Genomic DNA, 21,588 nt, shown 5'->3' with positions numbered 1-21,588 from the left:
GGTAAGCGTGTGGAGATTTATGAAGCAGAAGAGCACTGAGACAAATGACATGGCAGGATTTAAACCTCCCTTCAACTTCAAGGCTATCTATAATTTATCTACCACTACATCCCCACATTCACTTCCTAAACCTTCATTTTCTCTCTCTGAGATCACCATTCACACATCTCTTTGCCTCTTTTATCTGCTCTGCACCAATTTGGGTTGATTAAACTACGTAGGTCATCTCTCTTTCCATCTGTAATCATATTTTGAAATATAGCTGAATTTTTTATATATCTATATCTATCGGTTTGATCAATTTACAAGCACACAGGATAGTTGTTTTCAGGATTCTTAACCCATCCCATCCCTTCACTAATCCAGATCCATTCCTATGCTTTTGTGCCAGATTCAGCTTTGATTCTACCCCTTAACCTCTAACTCCCAAACATATTACTGGTAAAAAAAGTAATAATTAAAAAATACCTAATTCTCACATATATTTAAAGTATAGCTTACATAAGATATACCAGATGATATAATCTCTCTCTATCATGTAGTATATTATGTAAATGGATGACAAAATAAGGTAGAGAGTTCTTGGAAGACTGTATAAATGCTGCAAATACAAAATAAACTATTCTTTCCAACTCTCTCACATTTCTCATTGGCCCTGTCATATCCATAACTCTGGATTATACAACCCTACAATGTAATCTTTATGCAAATAAGGGTCTGTAGACGCAGGATTGCGCCTTTTCATTTTCCTCTTCCGATTATGCATTTGCACAGCAAAAGCAACCTTTAAAAAAATCCTTAAGTCTGTAAAGGAATACACTGAATATATGTTCATTGTGATCTCATATGACTAGTGAAATCCTTTTAATTAACTACATAATGATCCAGGCTCAGAACATTCCTGAGGGTTATAACAATTTAGAAATTGACAGCAAGGTTTTTCCTTCAAGCATTAACAGAAATACTCCATTTCAAAACATTAGTTTAATCCACTTAAAACGTATGGCTAATAAATTATATGTACAACATTACCCTATTTAAAAAAATAAAATAAATGTTATATGAAAATCAGATGCGTGAGAGAAAACTGAGTTAGATACATAAATATTATTTTCTCTACAGTAACTGTGGTTCTTCAAGATGTGTTAGCCACATGGATTCCACTCTTGATGAACATGGGCATCATGTGTGTGAGATCAGATTCTTGAGGTCACGCTTGTGCTGCACCCCCACCAGAGAAGATAAAGGGCAGAGCCAGCCCAACCATTCCTCAGTTCTTTTGCCAATATAGAATCCCAGAGAAGTAGACTTGGGGACTAACAAGCAGTTGTCTGTCTGCTTGGAGGTGGGTACTAGAAGTCCTACTTAAACAATGACCGTAGGACATGCCAACCAAACCGGGCATTGAATGTGGAAGACACTACTGTGATGGTGACAGACCAGGTCATGCTAGAGTGTATTCAGGTCAATTCACTTGTGTATTAGTATAGATCAAAGTAATGGTTAGATGTACAAGAATGTATTGGGTGTTTAGACTTCATGAAAACTAATGGGATGCTATTTGCATTTTTTTCACTTATCTATCCTGTTATAATGTAATGGTAAACATTTACATAAGAACGTAAGAATGGCCATACTGGGTCAGGCCCATGGTCCATCTAGCCCAGTATCCCGTCTCTCTACAGTGGCCAATGCCAAATGCTTCAGAAGCACCGTGTATACATTGTGTATACACCTGTAACTAAATAATCCATCAAAGAAAAAAATCCTTTACTAGCATTGTACAAGTTAAGGACTTAAAACAGAAAATGCTGATTTCAAAGCAAGTGATCATTCTGTGTGATGGTTGGAGGTCAGAAGACTAAGTGCATTCCTCACTCACTGTCAAAAGAAAAGCCTACAGCTTGTCAGTGTGCAGTAAATAAGGAATGGGCTCACTCACTGAACAAGGAGGTAACAAAATAAATAGTTCCTCCTTAAGAGAGTACCATCTATCCTGCGCATTGAATAAGGCAGGGGTTCTGTAGCAAAAATAGTATGTGATCAACTAATTAAAGATTATATCAGTGTATACACACAAGGGAGCCAAATTAAAGTTGCACAGGTAACCTTAATTCTGGCATTTCCTAACTTTTGAGTGCTTGACTTTGCAACCGTAATGTTTTAACATGTTAGTTTCATTCTAGAAAGAAAGAAAGTATATTTAGGGACATTAAATCTGCTGAGAAATTGCTGAAGATAAGAAATACTTGAGATAGGGAACTTTCATTCATCTTTTGTGGATTATGCTTTTATAAGTAGTCTTTCCCTTCTTATGGGGATTGTAGACAGGTTTTAGTTTCGATCATGGATTAAAACAGACTCTTAAAAGTAATAATAGCTTAATATTACACTTAAACACTTTCAATTCCGCTGAATTTTAGTTAAAAGAAATGTACTTATAAAATAGCAGGATAGGTCCAATAGTGTACAGTACACAGGATTCAGTTTATAATCATTACAAAAAATACTCAATATAAATGTATCATACTGAAGTATCTCAAGCCAAACTTCTGCCAAGTTCTACTTTAAATTTTTATTGGTTCTTTCAAATGTAACAAAAACAAAAAATCACACAAAACTTAACAAAATAGTTTGGTATACTATACCACAACCTTTCTGAAAAATCCTCTTTGCATATGGACATTATCTAAGCAAATAAAAAATTTGAATACACAAAATACATCACAATAAATTGCTAACCAATACAGAATCTAAGAGACATTTTGAACAATACAAGTATTCTTCAAACCAAGTAAATTACATCTGTAGCTTAAAATATTAAATGGGTGAAATTCAAAATGGCTATTTAATTATGAACACTTAGAACTTTACTGCAAACCCTATTTCTGCTTGAACACTACATTTGCTTGGTTCTGCAATCTTTATGAATACAAAGTCAAGTTTTAGTGTACAAGGAGTGTGGCAGGATCAGACCCTAGAAAGATTAGTGATTACAAACATTGGTTCTGATCTTACATCCATTCAGGTCAGATAGAAACTTTGCTATTGGACTTCATTAGTAGCAGATAGTCCTTTCAAGATAAGACCACCATTCAGTGAGGTACAAAAACACATGCCAAACTGTATGCACATGAATAGTTCTACTGAAGTCAGTGGGACTACTGACATGTTCAAAGTTGGGCATGGGCTTTGATATATTGCTAAACTGGGGCCCAAATGAGACCATTCAGTGGATTACCTCAGCCATTTATATAGTTTATTACAGTTAGTATTTGTTGTCAGATAAGTGCCCAGAGATTTGTCTAATTGTATATAGCTTGGGTTTTGCATATCTCATGTCTAACTTATTTCACACATCATGAACAGCAACTCATATTTAGTAGTCACCAGATTTTTTCCCCCTTACCAACTATATTAAAGATATTGTAGTAAGCAGGGATGTGTTCAGCCCTAATGATGCACTTTGTAGGCCCTTAATCTCCAGAGTGTTACTGCTTTATAATTTACTCTTAAAAAGTAATTTGCTTCAACAGAAAGTTTCAGTGTCTTTTACTTATGGGGAAACTTAAGTAACTAACTTTAATTGTTTAGATACCGAGTTACTCAGTCATTTGATAAAATAAATTATTAAAAACCTACTGTACATTAAGTATCACATCTGTTTGTTAGATATTTAACACCATTTTAAGGATATGAAAAATATGCACCAAATGTTTGATACCAGCTTTTGCTAGTCATCAGAAGCCCATAACCTCATTTAAAAAAAATTTAAAAAAAAATGCATCTCACTATAAATGAAGTCATGACAATAGAATATTGTCACAGGAAGGAAGTCTTCTGTTGAAAAATGAAAACATCAAGGCCAGGCTAGAATGTTAGTTTTCCAAGTAGATTGGTCTCCTGACATTCTCACTCAGAATTAATGTCTGATGCTAGATGACAGACTGTGGGCATAACCATTTTGTTAAATGGTGCTAGTACACTGAAAGAACGCTAATCTGCTACATTACTTGACTTATTGCATTCTGATTAGATCCGTTCTCTAATTTATTGTGTGCATCCACCGAATACATTATGATTCACAGAAGAACTTCAATGAACTAATTTAATTAGCTGAATTTACTGTTTCAGTTATCTGCTAGACGACAGACCATTTAGTCAATCTCATTGGCTAACCCATTTGTTAAAAATGAACAGTAGGGAAAAAGTATAACCTTAAATGTAGACTGTCATTTAAAATGATACAAGGGATTACCAAAGAATAAATTAGTTTTAAAAATGGTTCTGAAATTTATCTTTTGATTAAATACAGTAATTAAATACACATTATATACACAATTCTCGGTGAATGAGTCTTTGCAGTAAAAAAAAAAAAAAAAAAAGTCAGGGGCCTACACAGCTTGTTGAAAGTATGCCTTTTCGCTCTTTAATTTTAAAATAGTTCCTGGCTTTTTGTGGTATGCATGTAAGTAATGGTGAAAGAGGTGCATCAGCCATACCTGGAGGGAAGGAGGGAAAAAAAAAAAAAAAGGAATTATAGCCTAACTCATCCACCATTCTATCTTTCACATATGATTTAGATTAAAGGTATAAATTGAGTAACCACATTCAATCACTGTAATTCTGTAAGAAAATCTGCACAAAAGCATGAGTTTACATGTCTAATCTGGCCTCATCTGCTAAGGTTATCTACAGAAGAATTCTTGTAGTTCACTAAATTTCTATTTATATGTACACAGAATCAGATTAACCACTCAAATATCACTTATGAAAGATTTGCAAGCTAAATGGAAGACAACATAGTAAAATAGTTCACCTATTAATATTATAGCACTCACCTGCTGGTGCTAAGGATTTCAATGCTTCTAAAAGATGGGGACTGGAAAATTTGACTATACATCTGAATGGTTCTTTTTCAGTTAGAATGTCCATTTCAGGTTCACCTTTAAACATTGTTTCAAGCTGTGAACACAAAGCATTCAGGGGTCATAAGAAGGATATGCCTTTATGTACAAACTATTAAAAAACAAGGCAATATTAAAACTAAAGCCCTGCTTTTTTGTTGGATGTGTCCTCTCTTCTCTCAACTGGGAGGAGATCTGTAAACAATTTATGGCAACATGCCCTTCAGTTTAACACCATACAAAAATGGGCAATTGCTATTTAAAACTTGGTTGTAATAACTGTTGTGCTAAACCATAAGTCAAGCATTTCCTGGTGCTAAGTGGTGACCTCCTCAGGCCCTCATCCCTTCTAACCAGATATCCAGTTGCCCTTCTTTAAAATTGAAAATAGACCAGTCGTCTTTATTTCATTTATTTTTAAGTATTAAAGGAAACTACAAAGGTTAAAAACATTAAATTCTTAATTTAAAAGTAGGGCTGCCAAGAGATTAAAAAAATTAATCGTGATTAATTGCACTGTTAAAAATATTTTTTGGATGTTTTCTACATTTCAAATATATTGATTTCAATTACAAAACAGAATACAAAGTGTACAGTCCTCACTATATTTTCAAAAACACAAAATAGCATTTTTCAGTTCACCTAATACAAGTACTATAGTGTAAGCTCTTTATCATGAAAGTTGAACTTACAAATATAGAATTATGTAAAAAAAACTACATTCAAAAATAAAACCATGTAAAACTTTAGAGCCTACAAGTCCACTCACTCCTACTTCTTGTTTAGCCTATCGCTCAAACACGTTTGTTTACGTTGATGGGAGACAATGTTGCCCACTTCTTGTTTACAATGTCACCTGAAAGGGAGAGCAGGCGTTCACATTGCACTGTTGTAGCCGGTGTCGCAAGATAGTTACATGCCAGATGCGCTAAAGAGTCATACGTCCCTTCATGCTTCGACTCCCATTCCAAAGAACGTGTCCATGCTGATGACTGGTTCTGCTCAATAACGATCCAAAGCAGTGCAGACTGAAGGATGTTCATTTTCATCATCTAAGTCAGATGCCACCAGCAGAAGGTTGCTTTTCTTTTTTGGTGGTTCGGGTTCTATAGTTTCCGCATTGGAGTGTTGCTTTTAAGACTTCTGGAAAGCATGCTCCACACCTCATCCCTCTCAGATTTGGAAGGCACTTCAGATATTTAAACCTTGGGTCAAGTGCTGTTGCTATCTCACAAGTGCTAGAAATCTCATATTGGTACCTTTTTTGCGTTTCGTCAAATCTGCAGTGGAAGTGTTCTTAAAATGAAGATGTGCTATGTTATCATCTGTGACTGTTAGAACACGAAGTGTGTCAGAACCCAGGTAAAACAGAGCAGGAGACATACAATTCTCCCCCCGAGAAGTTCAGTCACAAATTTAAGTAATGCATTTTTTTTTTTAATAAAAACAAGCATCGTCAGCATAGAAGCATGTCCTCTGGAATGGTGGCAGAGGCATGAAGGGGCATATGAATGTTTAGCATATCCAGCATGTAAATACCTTCCAATGCTGGCTACAAAAGTGCCATGAGACAGCCTGTCCTCACTGTCAGGTGACATTGTAAATAAGAAATGAGCATCATCTCCCATAAATGTAAACAAACTTGTTTGTCTGAGTGATTGGCAGAACAAGAAGTAGTGAGTGGACTTGTAGGCTCTAAAGTTTTATATTTTTTTTTGTTACATAACTTCACTCAAAACCAAAACAATCTACATTTGTAAGTTACACTTTCACAATAAAGAGACTGCACTACAGTACTTGTATGAGGTAAATTGAAAAATTCTATTTCTTTTATCATTTTTACAGTGCAAATATTTGCAATTAAAAATATAAAGTGAGCACTTTGTATACACTATACACTTTGTATTCTGTGTTTTAATTAAAATCACTATATTAGAAAAACTCACAAATAATTAATAAATTTCAATTGATGTTCTATTGCTTAACAGTATGATTAAAATCAAAATTCATTTTTTTAATTGCGATTAATTTTTAGTTAATCGCGTAAGTTAACTCTATTAATCCACAGCCCTATTTAAAAGATATTTCAGCTACCATACTTGCCCTTAACTTGTCAGCTTTTATTGTTTCATAATCAATTTCTTATTTAAAAAAAGATTTTCTCCCCATTTCCTGAATGGAGGACTCATGCAAACAGAAAACTGATTAGTGCATAAAATAAACAAATTAAATTCTCTAATCTCTTTCAGTTATAATCATTTTAAGTGTTGCTTGGAACCGTAATAGGTAAACATTTTCAGACATAAGCATGATTTAAGTTTAGAGGCCTTTTAACCCCTTTTGAATTAAACACCACAGAAATGATTAATATTCTCATTAACTAGGTTGTGGGAGAAGACATTCCAATCACAAGTTTTAGCTAAGAAAAAATCTATCGCCTCCTGTGAGATTGTTAGATATGCTAGAGAATACATTAGGCAGGGAGTACAAGTATCAGAAGAATGAGTTGTTTAATTTTAGGACATTAGATATGAAAAGTCTACATTGTTTATTCTAGAGTCTCTAGTCAGGGGTTTTCAAACTTAATTTCACCACAACCTCCTTCTAACAACAAAAGTTACCACACGACTCCAGGAGCGGGGACTGAAGCCTGAGCCCACCCAAGCCCTGCCGCCCTGGGCCGGGGGGCCAAAACCAAAGCCTGATCCCCACTGCTCCAGGCAGAGGGACCAAGGCCCAAGGGCTTCAGCCCCAAATGGGAGCCTGTAACCTGAAACCCACCACCCAGGGCTGAAGCCCTTGTGCTGCGGCTCTGGCCCCAGGCGGTGGGGCTCAGGCTTCGGCCCCAGCAAGTCTAATGCCAGCTCTGGCAACCCCATTAAAACGGGGTCGCGACCCACTTTGGGGGCCCAACCCACAGTTTGAGAACCACTGCTCTAGACAATCCAATTCTGGCCTGAATTGGGACAGATATCCCAATCCTCTGAGGCTTTCACTCCAGTTCCTCACTGCACATTTCCACTTCCACAATCTTTGGCCTTTTTCCTCCCTCAAGTGTTTTGGCTGCCCGTGTCTTCCTTTGCGCCTTTCCTAGCTGGATATTTCCAGTCTGGATTTTTCTCTCAAGCATGGCTCAAGTCACTTCAAGCCAGTTCCTACCACAGCTATAGTTGGTGCAGCTGCTCCTTTAAAACACTAACATGCTGCTTTGATTAACTTCTGACTTCAAGTCTTGGGCATACATTTTAAAAGTTTGTTAACAGGGCCTATTAGAATTATTTTATTTATGCCTTTCAACAACCTGTTTGCTAATGTAAACACATTTCTAGGTGGAAGAATACCTTTTTAATGAAATCAGGGGTGCCCCCATGTGACAAACAATTCTCCACTAAAAAAAAAAAAACCGCAATTATGTCCAGTGTATATGATAAAACATTAAGGGTCATCTCTTGGAATCCCCAAAGATACATTAAGAATTGGTTTTGTTATGAATAAGGCTGCGAGTCTGTCCCAGAGGTCATGGATTCCGTGACCTTCTGTGACCTCTGCAGTGGCTGGCCTAGGGGCCGCCTGAGCAGCTCAGGCAGATCCTGGGCCAGCTGCACTTGCTGCTGCTGGGGCAGTCTCGGGCCACCACATCCCCCTCCCCCAGCAGCAGGAGTTTGGGTGTGGGAGGGGGCTCAGGGCAGGGATGCAGGAGCGGGTAAGGGCCCTGGGTGGCACTTACCTCAGGGAGCTCCCCAAAAGTGGGGACATGTTCCTCCTTCCCAGCTCTGCATGCTGCCTCCGCTCCCTCCCCCCCGCCTGACCAAGATTTAGTCAGGGGTATATAGTACAAGTCATGGACTGGTCATGGAGCTGTGAATTTTTGTTTACTGCTTGTGACCTGTCCATGACTTTTACTAAAAATACCCATGACTAAAACATAGCCTTAGTTATGAACAGATATTTTTCAACGATCTATTGAGTGTTACCTGTATTGGTAGTTGGTTTTATAAGTACTCTGTATAATCTGGACTTCCATTTCACCAGTACTTAAAATCTCATTTGATTATAGTACAACAGCCAAAATACTTTGCTCTCAAGATTATGATCAAATTAAAAAGTCACTATTACTCAATTAGCATGGGTCGTGCAAGACTGAAATATGATCCAGAATTTTAAATGTAACTTCTTTGGGCACTAGATTGCATGAATGCAACAAGAGCTCTGCATTAGAAATCTATAATTGTAACTAGTTTATGAAAAAACTCAAGTAACGTTCTGTGCAAAAGTTTGAAAGAAAAACTAGAGAATTTTTTTACAATTGTGCTTAAACACATCTACTGATTAGTCGTTTTAACCAAATTAAAAGGATTAAACGTGTTTATCACCTTATATTGTGCAAATTCTATTTTTGGTTGGAGACCCTCACCAAAGACCTCCTGATTCACACTCTGGATTCTCTCTTTTTCCCTTTTATTTTCTTGAATTACCCTCGGATCCACTGGAGGAGGGGGAAAAAAACAAAACGAACAACACACCCTGTTAACTTTCATGTGGCACTGTTTAGCTATTATGTACACATTCCATTTCTTTGGGAATGATTTTTAGATGTGACATACCCAGAATAGAATACAAGTTCTAGAGAATGCACAAAATGATCATCTGGCAGATAGCTAGTGAAATATGAAGATTCACCACTTAAAACCAACTCTAAACTAACAAAATAGCCAGACCAAAAAAGGAAAAAAGTTTAGCATTGTGTACTTTGTGGATGTGGGAGTGAATGCTTGCATGCCTAACTCTAAGCAAATGTTATAAGCAGCTTAATTTTAGGAGCATCAGTCCACCCAGGCTTTTAGAAGTCTGACATTTAAAAAGTAATTAGCCTATGAAGATTTCTTTCTGGGAATTACCTAGATTTCATTAGCTGTTTTTCCAAACACCCAAAAGAATCCTAGGTAAGTCATATAAATAAGTGAAAATATTATTTTCCGACCAAAGAAACAAGCTTAGGAAAAACAATTTCTTAACGAAAGTCATAATTCGACAAAAGTTCTCATTTTATGCAAAGCTAACAGCTTCAGAACTGCACGTTGGATTTCTTAGTTAAGGCAACCCTGCAGAAGCCAGCCAGAAATCAAACAAGCATGTTATCTCACAAAGGAAAGAAACTTTACAGCAGCTGTATGAAGTCTACCTTGAATGTTTTGTCCACGTGGATCCTACTTATCATGAACACACACCTCATATGTACAAGACCAAAATCTTTTGACCAGCAGCATTCACTGGGGCTGTGCTTGTGCTCGACATGTTCTCCCACCCAAGGGCAATTAGAGCAGTGTGGCCCCAACCACTTGCTAATTTGTCTTTAGAATCAATCTGTACTGAGAATGAGCGGGAATGGAGGTCAGGTCACAGGAGCCAGGTGGACAAAACATTTCAAAGACAGTTACTGTAAGATAGTGGAGTCTATCTGACCGGCCAAGCTAGTATAAGAATCAGAACCATGACATAAGTGTCCAAATGATGTTCGGTGAGTTCGTAAACAGAACTCAGCCAGCCTTGGAAAGGGTGGAGGTGTAGTCTGGCAAGCAGCAATCAATGCAGTGTATGTACTGTACTATACTATGAATGTAATATAAGAATTATGTGGCACTTTATAACAAGAAACATTTAAAAGAGGTTGGAACGCAAACCGGAAAAGGAATGATATTTCAGAGCAAAGCTTATTTTAAAAGGCCATACATTTTAAAAAAAATAAGCATATACCCTTTTCTGGAGCAACATTGCTTTCTTGTAGAGGTCTTGGGTGATATGTTTGGAAAGTCTAAAAACAAAATACAAAAAAGTGTGGGAGGAGACAAGATAAGGTCTTTACAATCAGTTTATTTCCAGTTCTAGGAGCTCTCACTAGAAATAGTTTTCAGGTTTTTTTGAAAACCTTCTGAAACAGAGTGCTCTCCTTGCTCTTACCAATTATGGGAAGTTAAGAATCCGAAATCCTAGTTTTGGAAAGTGATGTTTTCCCTGACTATACTCAGAAAACATTTCTCTATTTGGAAGTGTTCTTTAGACAAGCAGAGTAAATACCTATTCTAATAGTTGCCAAGTCAGTACTTTATTGAGACCAATGAAGTAGTAATAATACGAAATTTTAAGATTAAATCATTTTATCCAATTCTATGTTATAGTTTAATTGGTAATTCAGGAATGCCTCTAAAAAGCGGTAGGTGGGAAACTAGGTTTTAGATCACCATTTTATGTTACCTTACTGAAAGGCTGTCCACCTCAGTAGTTCAGTATTACTTGTAACATGATGAATTCTTGGGAGAGGTTTTCCCCACCTGCTAGGAAGTTTAGAGCCAGGCCTGAAACAAAAAACCAAGACTTACCTTAGAATAAACTTGAAAAGTGGCTCACCTGGCTATACCTCTTGAACACAATATCTTTAAGGGAGTCTAAACAACGGCTTCGGAGCTCCATTTCATGGATGTCATGGTAATTGGAAGCATGAACCAGTGCCTTTAAATAAAAATTGAAATTATTTTTATCATTACTTCTTAAGTCACCATTATATTTACAATAAAACGTAACATTTCTGGCTAATGCAACATTTTTATACAGCTGTTAAGTTGTAGGTTCAGTCACTATCACCAAAAAGGATTCTCATATCTGAAAAATGCAAAGTTAAACAGGCTGTTATAAAGTCATATGATCTTTGCAGTAATGTAGAGAATTTACAGTTGAAAGAAAGAAGATCCCAACCACCAAAATAAACACATAAATAAAAAATAGAACTGTAGTTTAAGCTCTGCATCACCATGTTGTGCATACTTAGGGATAGCTTGATTCTCTGCACAGTAAGATATGAACTTATTAATACAGAACTGGAAGGGACTTCATGGATTGAGTCCAGTCCCTTGGTATCACAGACAAACTAGTCACATAATCTTGTTTATAAACTTATCAAGCTCCATCTTAAAACTAGGTAGGTTATTTGCTCACTTGGCTGCACCCTTGTATTGGAAGGCTGTTCCAAAACTACACTATTCTGATGGCTAGAAGCCTTTAGCCTAAACAACTCTTCTCCCTCCCTGGTGTTTACTCCATGATATATTTATAGAGCACGAGCATATCCCCCCATAGCCTTCATTTTCCTAAGTTAAACAAGCCAAACTCTTTTAACCTCCTCTCATAAAACAGATTCTCCATTCCTGTGATCATCTTAGTAGTCTCTCTTTGAACCCGTTCCAGTTTGTATTAGTCTTTCTTGAACATGGGCCACTAGAACTGTACACAGTATTCCAAAGGAGGTCTTACCAGTGCTTTATACAATGGCATTAATACTTCCCTATCACTCCTGGAAATACCTGGCCTGATTCATTCTATAATGAATTACAGGACAGTCATCTTGTAATTGACTAATACACCCAGGTCTTTCTCCTGGATTATTAGAAGTTAAAGGTTATGTTACTGGAAAGGTAAATTTCCAAGAATTTGAACTAAGATCTCAGAGATTGCCCCATGATCTTAATGTCAATAATTTGGACACTCAGTATACCCATTCTTTGAGCCAGTACATCCAGTTCTCATAGTACAAGGCCTCAGAAGCTTAGGTGGTCACTTTAAGAACATACAAAACAGTACGTGCAATTTGCTTTCAGATTTTGAATATACTAGAACCTGAGAGTTACTATCACTAGAGTTATGAATTGATCAGTCAACCACAAAACCTCATTTGGAACTGGAAGTATGCAATCAGACAGAACCAGAGACCGACACACAAAAAAAAAAAAAAGCAAGCAAATACAGTACAGTAAACTACTACTAAAAATAACAGGAAAGCAACATTTTTCTTCTGCAAAGTAAAGTTTCAAAGCTGTATTAAGGCAATGTTCAGTTGTAAACTTTTGAAAGAACCACCATAACGTTTTGTTCAGAGTTACAAACAACCTCCATTCCCAAGGTGTTCATAACTCTGAGATTCTACTGTACCTAGAACATCCACTGCCAGTCTCCAAGAGGGTCACACAGGTAATAGGGACAAGTGCCAATAATAAGTGGTTTTAATAGGCAATAATAGGACATGACCTCTATTTTTGTCAGTAACTATCACTTCTACTCTAAGCCAGCTTTTAAGACCCATCATATGGCCACTTGTAGCAATTCAGTTTAAAGATGTGAAGTAAAGATACCTTTCAAGTTAACATATCCTCAACACAAGCATATCCAGTTCAGAGATTTAAAATTATATAGTCTAGTAAAAGCACAAACTCACTTTATTAAATTAACTTTCTATAAAGAGAAAAAGCTTAAAGGCAGTTATTCTACATGGTTTGTATTTAAGGAGTTTTGGTATGGATTTTAAAGTGGTATACGAGAGGAGCACAAATAATGCACATATGCACTTGTGCCTCTGAACGCCCATAGTGAACTCCATTTAGGGATCTAATCTAAAGATTGTGTTATGTTTCCAGACCAAACAACTACATTCCAGATTTTCCAGTGTGATGTTTCCTCACACTTTCAACAACCCTCTTTTGATAACTAGAAACAACATGATGGAGATCTATAACAGTCACGTTTGCTCTATACCTGACAAAGCAGAGGTATGCGGTTCCTAAGACTGGAAATGAAGACATAGGGAGTTTGTGAGTGATACACAACATAAGTAGCTTTGTACTGATTTGGCTTTGTATACTGTGTTCCCCAAGCAATTCGAATCCATATTGCATTATCCTCATATTCTCTGAAGTTGATCGTCACCTGATTAGAAAAATCAAAAGCTATAATTTAGTTAGGCACTCAAATTAGGAGACACCAAAATTAAGGTTGTGTGGGTTAACTGTTCCCCTGTGTTGATGCATTATACATGAACATGTGATATGCCACTGCTGATGAAAGAGAAACATATCCCATTGACTTTCACAAGGTTCTTTCACCAGATGGAATTTAACCTGTAATGTTTAGAAAATATCTTTACATTAGAAGGCATCTTTTTTTTTTTTAAAATGTAAGCACCCTTATTGGAAGCAAAGGTAGATAGCAGCAATATCTTTGTATTGTATGTGGAACACGAGTGACAGTAACCCAAGTGCTTCCATTCTAATGAGTCTATTTCACTACCCATTTTACAGGTGTGAGGTTACATTACAGTAGTCGCTTTTCAGCCTCAGGACTGAACATGTTTCAAAGAGGTCAAGGTCCACAGTCAATGCCTTGGGGTAGTTTCTCTGCCCTGTTCCATTTCCTTTTACCACTCAGGTTGCTGTTCAACTGGTTATTGGTTTTCAATTTCACTCACCAATACCAAGTTACCCTGAGTGGCTATGTGGGGAAGGGAAGCCAGCCTTTGCTATGTGCTCTCCTAGGTTCAGGCAGAGCCAGTCAAGCTCCTATACTGCTTCTAATGAGGGAAGAGGGGGAAGGAGGCAATTGGCCAGTCAGTCATTTTTTTCTCCCTCCCTTGCAATGCAGGCAAACTGCTCAGCAGTTGCATCAAGAAAGAAAACAGCTGCTCACAATGCTCCCGAGTCTGCTAAGGAAGCAGTGTCCCCCTCCAATAGTGACAAGTGTTTCATATACCGATGAAAGGAACACATTCAATTGATAATCAGATAATTTTCCTACACATTCATTCCTTATAGCCATGAGTAGCTCCCTAGGTCACATGTTGGACACTACTTTATATAGTATGTGACCCAAGAACACCACTGTCTACTAGACAATATAAAATTTCACCAAAAATATAACAGTATCGGGGCCAAAACTTCAAAACACACAAAATATGCCCATTAGGGATAATAAATTGAAGCATAAGCTAGAGACCATGTGCAAGAGCAGTTTACTATTTCTGACTCCATTTTTACTACTGGTGCTAACTTCAGAATCGTGCATACATCCTCCCACTTCCACCCTCTGTTTTCTGCTTATTGATAAAAAAAATTACATGGCTACTTCAAGTTCCACTCAGATTGTTTGGTGAGAGACATGTTTATTTATATATTATTAGTTAACAGATTGTCTTATTGATTGACAGATTAGAACAGTATCAATTACATCTAGGCCACATGACCACTCTAGCTTTAAAGTCTCAGATGTATTTGTCCTGAAACACTGCACTCTTCTGGCCTATATGAGCAACGTTCCATTTTTGTATCTAGCAATGCTTTTTGAAGCCTGATTCAGCTATATTTATCTAGTTTGTGTATTTTCTGAAGTACAGGCTCAAACTTGTTTATCTACTCAGTAATAATAGCAGAGTGTTCCTTAGTACTGAAAATATACAAAATTGGAAATACAATTGTATTTCTCTGGAGCCTGAAACAGGTAACACTATATTTTAAGACAGAACTCTGCCACTTTTCACTTCCCTCAACCAGAAAAAGCAAGTCTGAAGGTAAACACTATTACTGGGGCAGTATATATAGTTTCTCCTTGGTATTTCAAATACAATCCCCCATGACTCCAGCAATTTACAGATTTACTTCAAGTTTTGGTTAAAAAGCAGGGACAAATCAAGAATTATCTAAAGACGATATAATAACCACCCTTTATATTACAGAGTTGCAACTCATTTAAAACAGTTTTATTCTTACATTTTTCAGAGCTGACTGAAGACTTCTCTTAAATTTGTATTTGAAATCTGCCAAGTTAAAAGCGTCAGTTTCTTCACCTGTTATACAAGAAGAGATACCACTTACTGTAAACACAAAATTATGACTGTTAGACATAATTTGGTCTGTTACAGCAAAACGGTATTACAGTGATGTAGCATCAACCCAAGAATTTAAACATTTATTTTAACTATTAAATAGATCATATAGTGTCAGTTTAATCTCTCTGGGGAGTTTCGGGACTTCTTTTTTTAGGACGTGAGCACTGACATACCACACACACACACACACACACGTGCATACATGTCTCTTCCCTTATATTGTCTCACCTTAACAGATAGACTAATTTATTAACAACATAAATACATCTACCTAATATAATATATTGGATTTTCCTAACAATCAGTATTTTCATGCCCCTGATTCGTCCAAAATTGAGGGAGTAGGAGGAACCAGTACAAACCAAACAGCAGCATTTATAAAACTAAGGAAATTTCCTGGGGTTGGGTAGGAGTGGGGTATATAAAAACCAAAAATGAAGGACCTTTCCTATGAGTGAGAATCCTGTAGAGGTGATATCTTTAGAGAAAGATGTTTACCTACCCACTGCTTTGGTCATTTGGTAAACAGTCCAAATCTTCTTGTTCCGATAGGTGTGGTTGTCTGGGGAGATAAAAAAGTTGCCCAATGATGCAGTCAACATGGAACATAACTGTTTTGAGTAAACTATTGACATACATTATTTGTGATCAGATCACTTTCAAACAATTGTCCTCATATTTAAAAAAAAAAAAAAAAAAAGTCTTAGTGATCAAGACTGTCCTAAGCTGCAGGTAGCTTCTAGTCTACAAGTAAAAAAGGCATTTTTATATAGGAGACATTAAAATTGGTTGAATTTTTTGTTAACTAATTAATGAACAGGTAACCTCCTCCCAATTCACTCTTTAAAAAGGATTACATGCAAGTTACCAAAACTCTTTCTTAACTTGAATTCTGTTGTTTAGGGCAATTAGAGAAAAAAAGAAAGACTTACAAGAGTTTGCCAACTTCTAAGTACATAGAGTTATCAGTGTATAGGAAACAGCTAGAGCCACACGCAACAAAAAATTAACAAGACAGCAATTTTGGAATCACTCATACTTCAGTTTTCCACATAAACAAAAATTATATACAATTCTTAATGTTCAAATTATAATTATGTTGAATTTAGAGATCCATCTGGATTTGCAGAAGCTGATCTGCCATACACTGCTGTCTGAATTAAACTAACACCCATATTACTCCTGGGGGAATTTGGCGCCAAAAAATTAAAAATTCTGCAAAATTCTGCATATTGTGTCAAAACACCACAATATAATCACTCCAGTTTCAATTTTGGTAATTTATTTCAAAATACCAGTCAACAACACAGACAACAGCAAAAAAGATTCCTCTAGGAGTAGAGTTAAAGAAACCCCTACAAAACTCAGTTCCAGTTGGGAGGTGCTGGAGGGGGCTGTGTGAGGCCACCAGAACTCAGACACCCTGGACCTCCCTCCACCCCCATCCGAGCTAAGCCGCAGGGCACCCCCCAGCCCAGACACCCAGAGCGGTCCCCTGGCCTCTGCACCCAGCCCCAGGGTGGCCTCCAGACACCAGCCCCCTCCCAGAGCCCAGCTGCAGGGTGGCCGAAGCCCAGAGCCCAGCTACGGGGCAGCCCCCAGCATCCAACCCCCTCTCCCCCAGAGCCCAGCCGTGGGGCAACCCCCAGGCCCTCCTATGACTGGTGGATAGCTAACATAATGCCAATTTTTAAAACAGGCTCCAGAGGCGATCCTGGTAATTACAGGACTAACTTCAGCATCAGGAAAATTATCTGAAACTACAGTAAAGAACAGAATTATCTGACACACAGATCAACATGATATGTTGGGGAAGTCAACATGGCTTTTGTAAAGGGGAATCATGTCACACCAATGTATTACAATTTTTTGAAGGTGTCAACAAGCTTATGGACAAAGTGATCCAGTTGATATAGTATGCTCGGACTTTCAGAAAGCTTCGACAAGGTCCCTCACCAAAGGCTCTTAAGCAAACAGTCATGGGATAACAGGGAAGGTCCTCTCTTGGATCAGTAATTGGTTAAAAAGGCAGGAAACAAAGGGTAGGAATAAATGGTCAGTTTCCACAGTGGAGAGAGGTAATAGCAGGGTCCCACAGGGATCTGTCCTGGGAACAGTGCTGTTCAACATATTCATATGTGATCTGGAAAAGGGGGTAAACAGCGAGGTGGGAAAAGTATGCAGACGATATAAAATTATGTAAGATAGTTAAGTCTGAAACAGACTGTAAAGAGTTACAAAGGGATCTCACAAAATTGGATGACTGGGCAACAAAATAGTAGATGAAATTCAATGTTGATAAGTGCAAAATAACACATTGGAAAACATAATCCCAACCATACAGTCTAAATGATGGGCTCTAAATTAGCTGTTACCACTCAAGAAGAAAGACCTTGGAGTCATTGTGGACAGTTATCTGAAAACATCAGCTCAATGTGCACAGCACTCAAAAAAGCTAACACTTTTAGGAACCAGTAGGAAAAAAAGAGATAGAAAAGACAAAAAAATATCATAATGCCACCATATAAATCCATGGTACACCCACACGTTGAATACTGTATACAGGTCTGGTCACCCCATCTCAAAAAAGATATTAGAATTGATTGAGGGTATGGAATAACTTCCATATGAGGAAAGATTAAAAACAGACAAATTGTTCAGCTCAGAAAAAGAGATGACTAAGGATATGATCGATAATATGACAGATGTTTATAAAATCATGAACAGAGTGGAGAAAGTGAATACAGATGTGTCATTTATCACTTCACATATCACAAGAACCAGGATGTCACCCAACAAAATTAATAGACAGCAGTTTTAAAACAAACATAAGGAAGTACTTCACATAACACACAATCAACCTGTGAAACTCATTGCCTGGGGATGTTGGGAAGGCCAAAAAATTTAACTGGGTTCAAAAAAGAATTAGATAAGTTCGCGAAGGCTAAGTCCATCAGTGGCTATCAGCCAAGAATGTCTGGGATGCAACCCCATGCTCTGGGTGTTCCCCATAACCTCTGACTGCCAGAAGTGGAGACTGGACAACAGGGGATGAATCGCCTAATAAGTTGCCTGTTCTGTTCCTTTCTTCTGAAGCATCTGGCACTGGCCACTGTCAAAAGACAGGATCCTGGGCTAGATGGACCATTGACCATACCGGGTCAGACCATTCTTAACATACCAATATCTCATAAGGGCAATTCTATGAATTAGAAGTTATTTGAGAATGTCAGACAAAAGATAAAGAAAAGGTATTTTTAACTTACAAATCATGTCTAGGATGGCTGCTTGCTTGATACTTGCAGAGTTTTCCTGCAAGAAAATATTTACAGTGCATGGTGAACTGTGGAGCCAGAATTCTTTATAGAACTTCATTAAAATTGCAGCTTAAAGAAACGCTGTCTGGAATTTTAGCCCCAGAATGTAGGTACTGTTAACATTACTTAGATTGCATTAATGGCGACAGAATGCTAGGCAGTTTCTAAACACAGGAAGACAAACTCCCTGTCACAAAGAGCATATAGTCAAAAAAAGGTTTTGCCAAATCCAGTATTAGCCATGTTTTCAATTATATATTTTTTAAAGAAAGCTATTTGAGTGTATTTATGCACTCCCTCTACAGAGGTTGCAATTTAAACATTGCTATTCTGAACTAGTACACAAGACTTAATAAGTGAAATTAACTAAACTTTATTATAAACAGAAGAGAAAATGACTAGTGTTTCATTATCCAAACCAGGTAAAAGGTGAACTATGATTTTCCTCCCATCAATTTTATTTAGTTTTTAAAATTTCATGCCATCTGAAGAATCTCAGATGCTCTTAGGAACATAGGTAAAGAAGGTTCTACAAAACACCGTAGCTATTTTAAACCTGACATTTGTTATCCCATTAAAAGTAGTTTAATAATACTATTTATGGCGTTCAGTAAGTCTTTTTGGCTTGCACCTGTAGCTTGCATATTAATACTATAGACAAGCAATCTGTGGAACCAACAGATTTCAATGCCCTTGAAACTGTGCAACAAACAGTAGAATTTAAGGGCACATATGATAACAGACTCCACAGAGGCTAGCCCAGGGTCTGCCCATGCAAATGCAATTGTAAGATCAGGCCCCAAGTGTGGAACATTATCACAGGTAGCGTCATATGAAGAAATTTTGTTTTACACCAAGTAAAGTGAAAACAAATCTTGCAGAGGAAATTATTCCATCCAATGTGCTTGTTTGTCAAAACAAAAACAGCACACCTCAGAAATAACACTACAGAATTCCAGAAGAATAAAAAACTATAGGCTTTCTACTCCTTAAGAGAGACAGCATTTTAGGAGTAACATAGGTACATCTTAGCCTTCTAAATGTCCAGATAGAATTGTTTATGTTTAACATTCAGATTCACAAATACAGATGAACTCCAAAACAGCTTCATCCCTATTGAATGACTAGAATCTACCCAGTGCCATAATACATAACAATTACTCAAAGATTTAACAATAGCAGGCTCTAATATATGATTCAATTAAAGAGCAAGGAAGAATTGAGTACAACTGTGCCTTCCTGTGGACCAGCTGTGTACCCAGCAAAATCAGTTAGGCCAACTCAGTATTCATGCACTATAATCCAGGCACAGGTTAATAGTTTCCAATATGAGAAATAAAGAAAATAAAGTTAATGTGAGAATGAGAACATTTTCCTTCTTAAATGTGTGTCACACATTACAAAAACACCAATACACGCTTCTAGTATGCCATCCTGCTATGCAAATATAATGAAAATGTTTCAGCCTGACAGACCATTCACAATGGATGTTATCACCTCACAAAGCTGCACCACTTCTTGGGAAATTCTTTCCTTTATCTGATGCACGTTTATGGTCTGCAGCTGCGTCTTGGAGAGGAAGTCCCACATCGTAAGCATTTCCATGATTTCATGGCGTGGGATTTTCAGCACTGTCCTTCTGATATACTCAGCAACTGTCTCATCCATTGTGAAGCCACTTTAAAAAGCAATATTAAAGAGTTATAAGCCAATGACGAGGGAAGATGGGGTGTGGATCACTCCAACTGGCCTGTGCTCTGGTACTGGCCACTGTTGGAGACATATCATTGGCCTGATTGGCAATTCCAATGTTCCTCGTACACACTGCAAAGAATCAGCGTATTTCCGAGACTTAGGACATCCGCTCCTTTGAGGGAGCATCACATCAGCTGCACCTTAAGGCCACCGTGACAGCGAGAAAATGCCCCTGTTCTAGCCTCGGGGAGTCACCGCCCAGGCTGCTCCGAGACTGGCCAAAGGACAAAGTCCGAGTTCCCGTAGTAAACTCCTCCAAGCTACTGCCCCGCTTTACGGAGGGCACGAGAAAGCCCGGCGGTGCAGCCAGAGCAGGGCCGCTCCCTGCCGGGGACAACCCTTCTCGCCGTCCGCGGCCTAACATCCGTCCCCTGGGGCTGGCTCTAAGGAGGGGCGAGGGGGTCGCGGACAAGCGGCGGGGTCCGCGGAGGGAGGAAGACGCGCCTGCTCGGAGCGGGGAAGGCCGAGGTTTGGGGGAGCCGGTCCCCCGAAGGCGCTGTCTGCCACACGAGGGAGCGACTCCGCCGGCAGAGCCGTCGTGGGAAGGCCCCGGGCATACCCGCCGCTGGGGCCCCTTCAAGCTACGCGGCTGGGGAGGCGCGGCAGCGGGGCATCCCCTCCCGCAGGAAATGGGGGTCAGTCACAGTCCCAGGCAGGACACCCCAAGAGCATTTCCTCAGGGCCAGAGCCCCTCCCAGCTCACCTGTCAAGGGCGCCCCGGCGGCGCCGGCCGCTCGCGGACATGTCACCACAGCAGCGGGGTTCTTTTTCGGGCTCCCTAAACTGCCCGCTCTTTCCCGCCAAGTCGCGCCCGCACCTTCGAAGCGCCCAATCATCCAGCTTCCTACATTTGAATGGCCCAATCGCAAGCGCTGTTTCGCCTCTCCCTCCGCCCCCGTTGGGACGT

The 21,588-nt window shown here is 38.5% G+C and overlaps 1 protein-coding gene across 2 annotated transcripts; it reads right to left on the bottom strand.

Moving 5' to 3' along the window:
• Positions 1 to 4,094: 4,094 nt before the first annotated feature.
• CENPN (centromere protein N) lies at positions 4,095 to 21,513 on the bottom strand. Of its 2 annotated transcripts, XM_077831296.1 has the most exons (11): positions 21,385 to 21,513; positions 20,424 to 20,604; positions 18,876 to 18,921; positions 16,112 to 16,171; positions 15,491 to 15,567; positions 13,488 to 13,658; positions 11,313 to 11,414; positions 10,662 to 10,719; positions 9,281 to 9,393; positions 4,842 to 4,965; positions 4,095 to 4,502 (listed from the first exon to the last, which is right to left on the bottom strand). In XM_077831296.1, the coding sequence occupies exons 1-11, from the start codon at positions 21,423 to 21,425 to the stop codon at positions 4,387 to 4,389; spliced, it is 1,089 nt and encodes a 362-aa protein (XP_077687422.1). In that variant the 5' UTR covers positions 21,426 to 21,513; the 3' UTR covers positions 4,095 to 4,386. The 2 variants fall into 2 exon arrangements, with proteins under 2 accessions (XP_077687422.1, XP_077687423.1); XM_077831297.1 differs by lacking the exon at positions 13,488 to 13,658.
• Positions 21,514 to 21,588: the final 75 nt, after the last annotated feature.

This window comes from Eretmochelys imbricata, chromosome 12 (genome assembly GCF_965152235.1).
Source record: "Eretmochelys imbricata isolate rEreImb1 chromosome 12, rEreImb1.hap1, whole genome shotgun sequence".
NCBI classification, from domain to species: Eukaryota; Metazoa; Chordata; order Testudines; family Cheloniidae; genus Eretmochelys; species Eretmochelys imbricata.
This window is presented reverse-complemented; position numbering and strand designations above follow the sequence as displayed.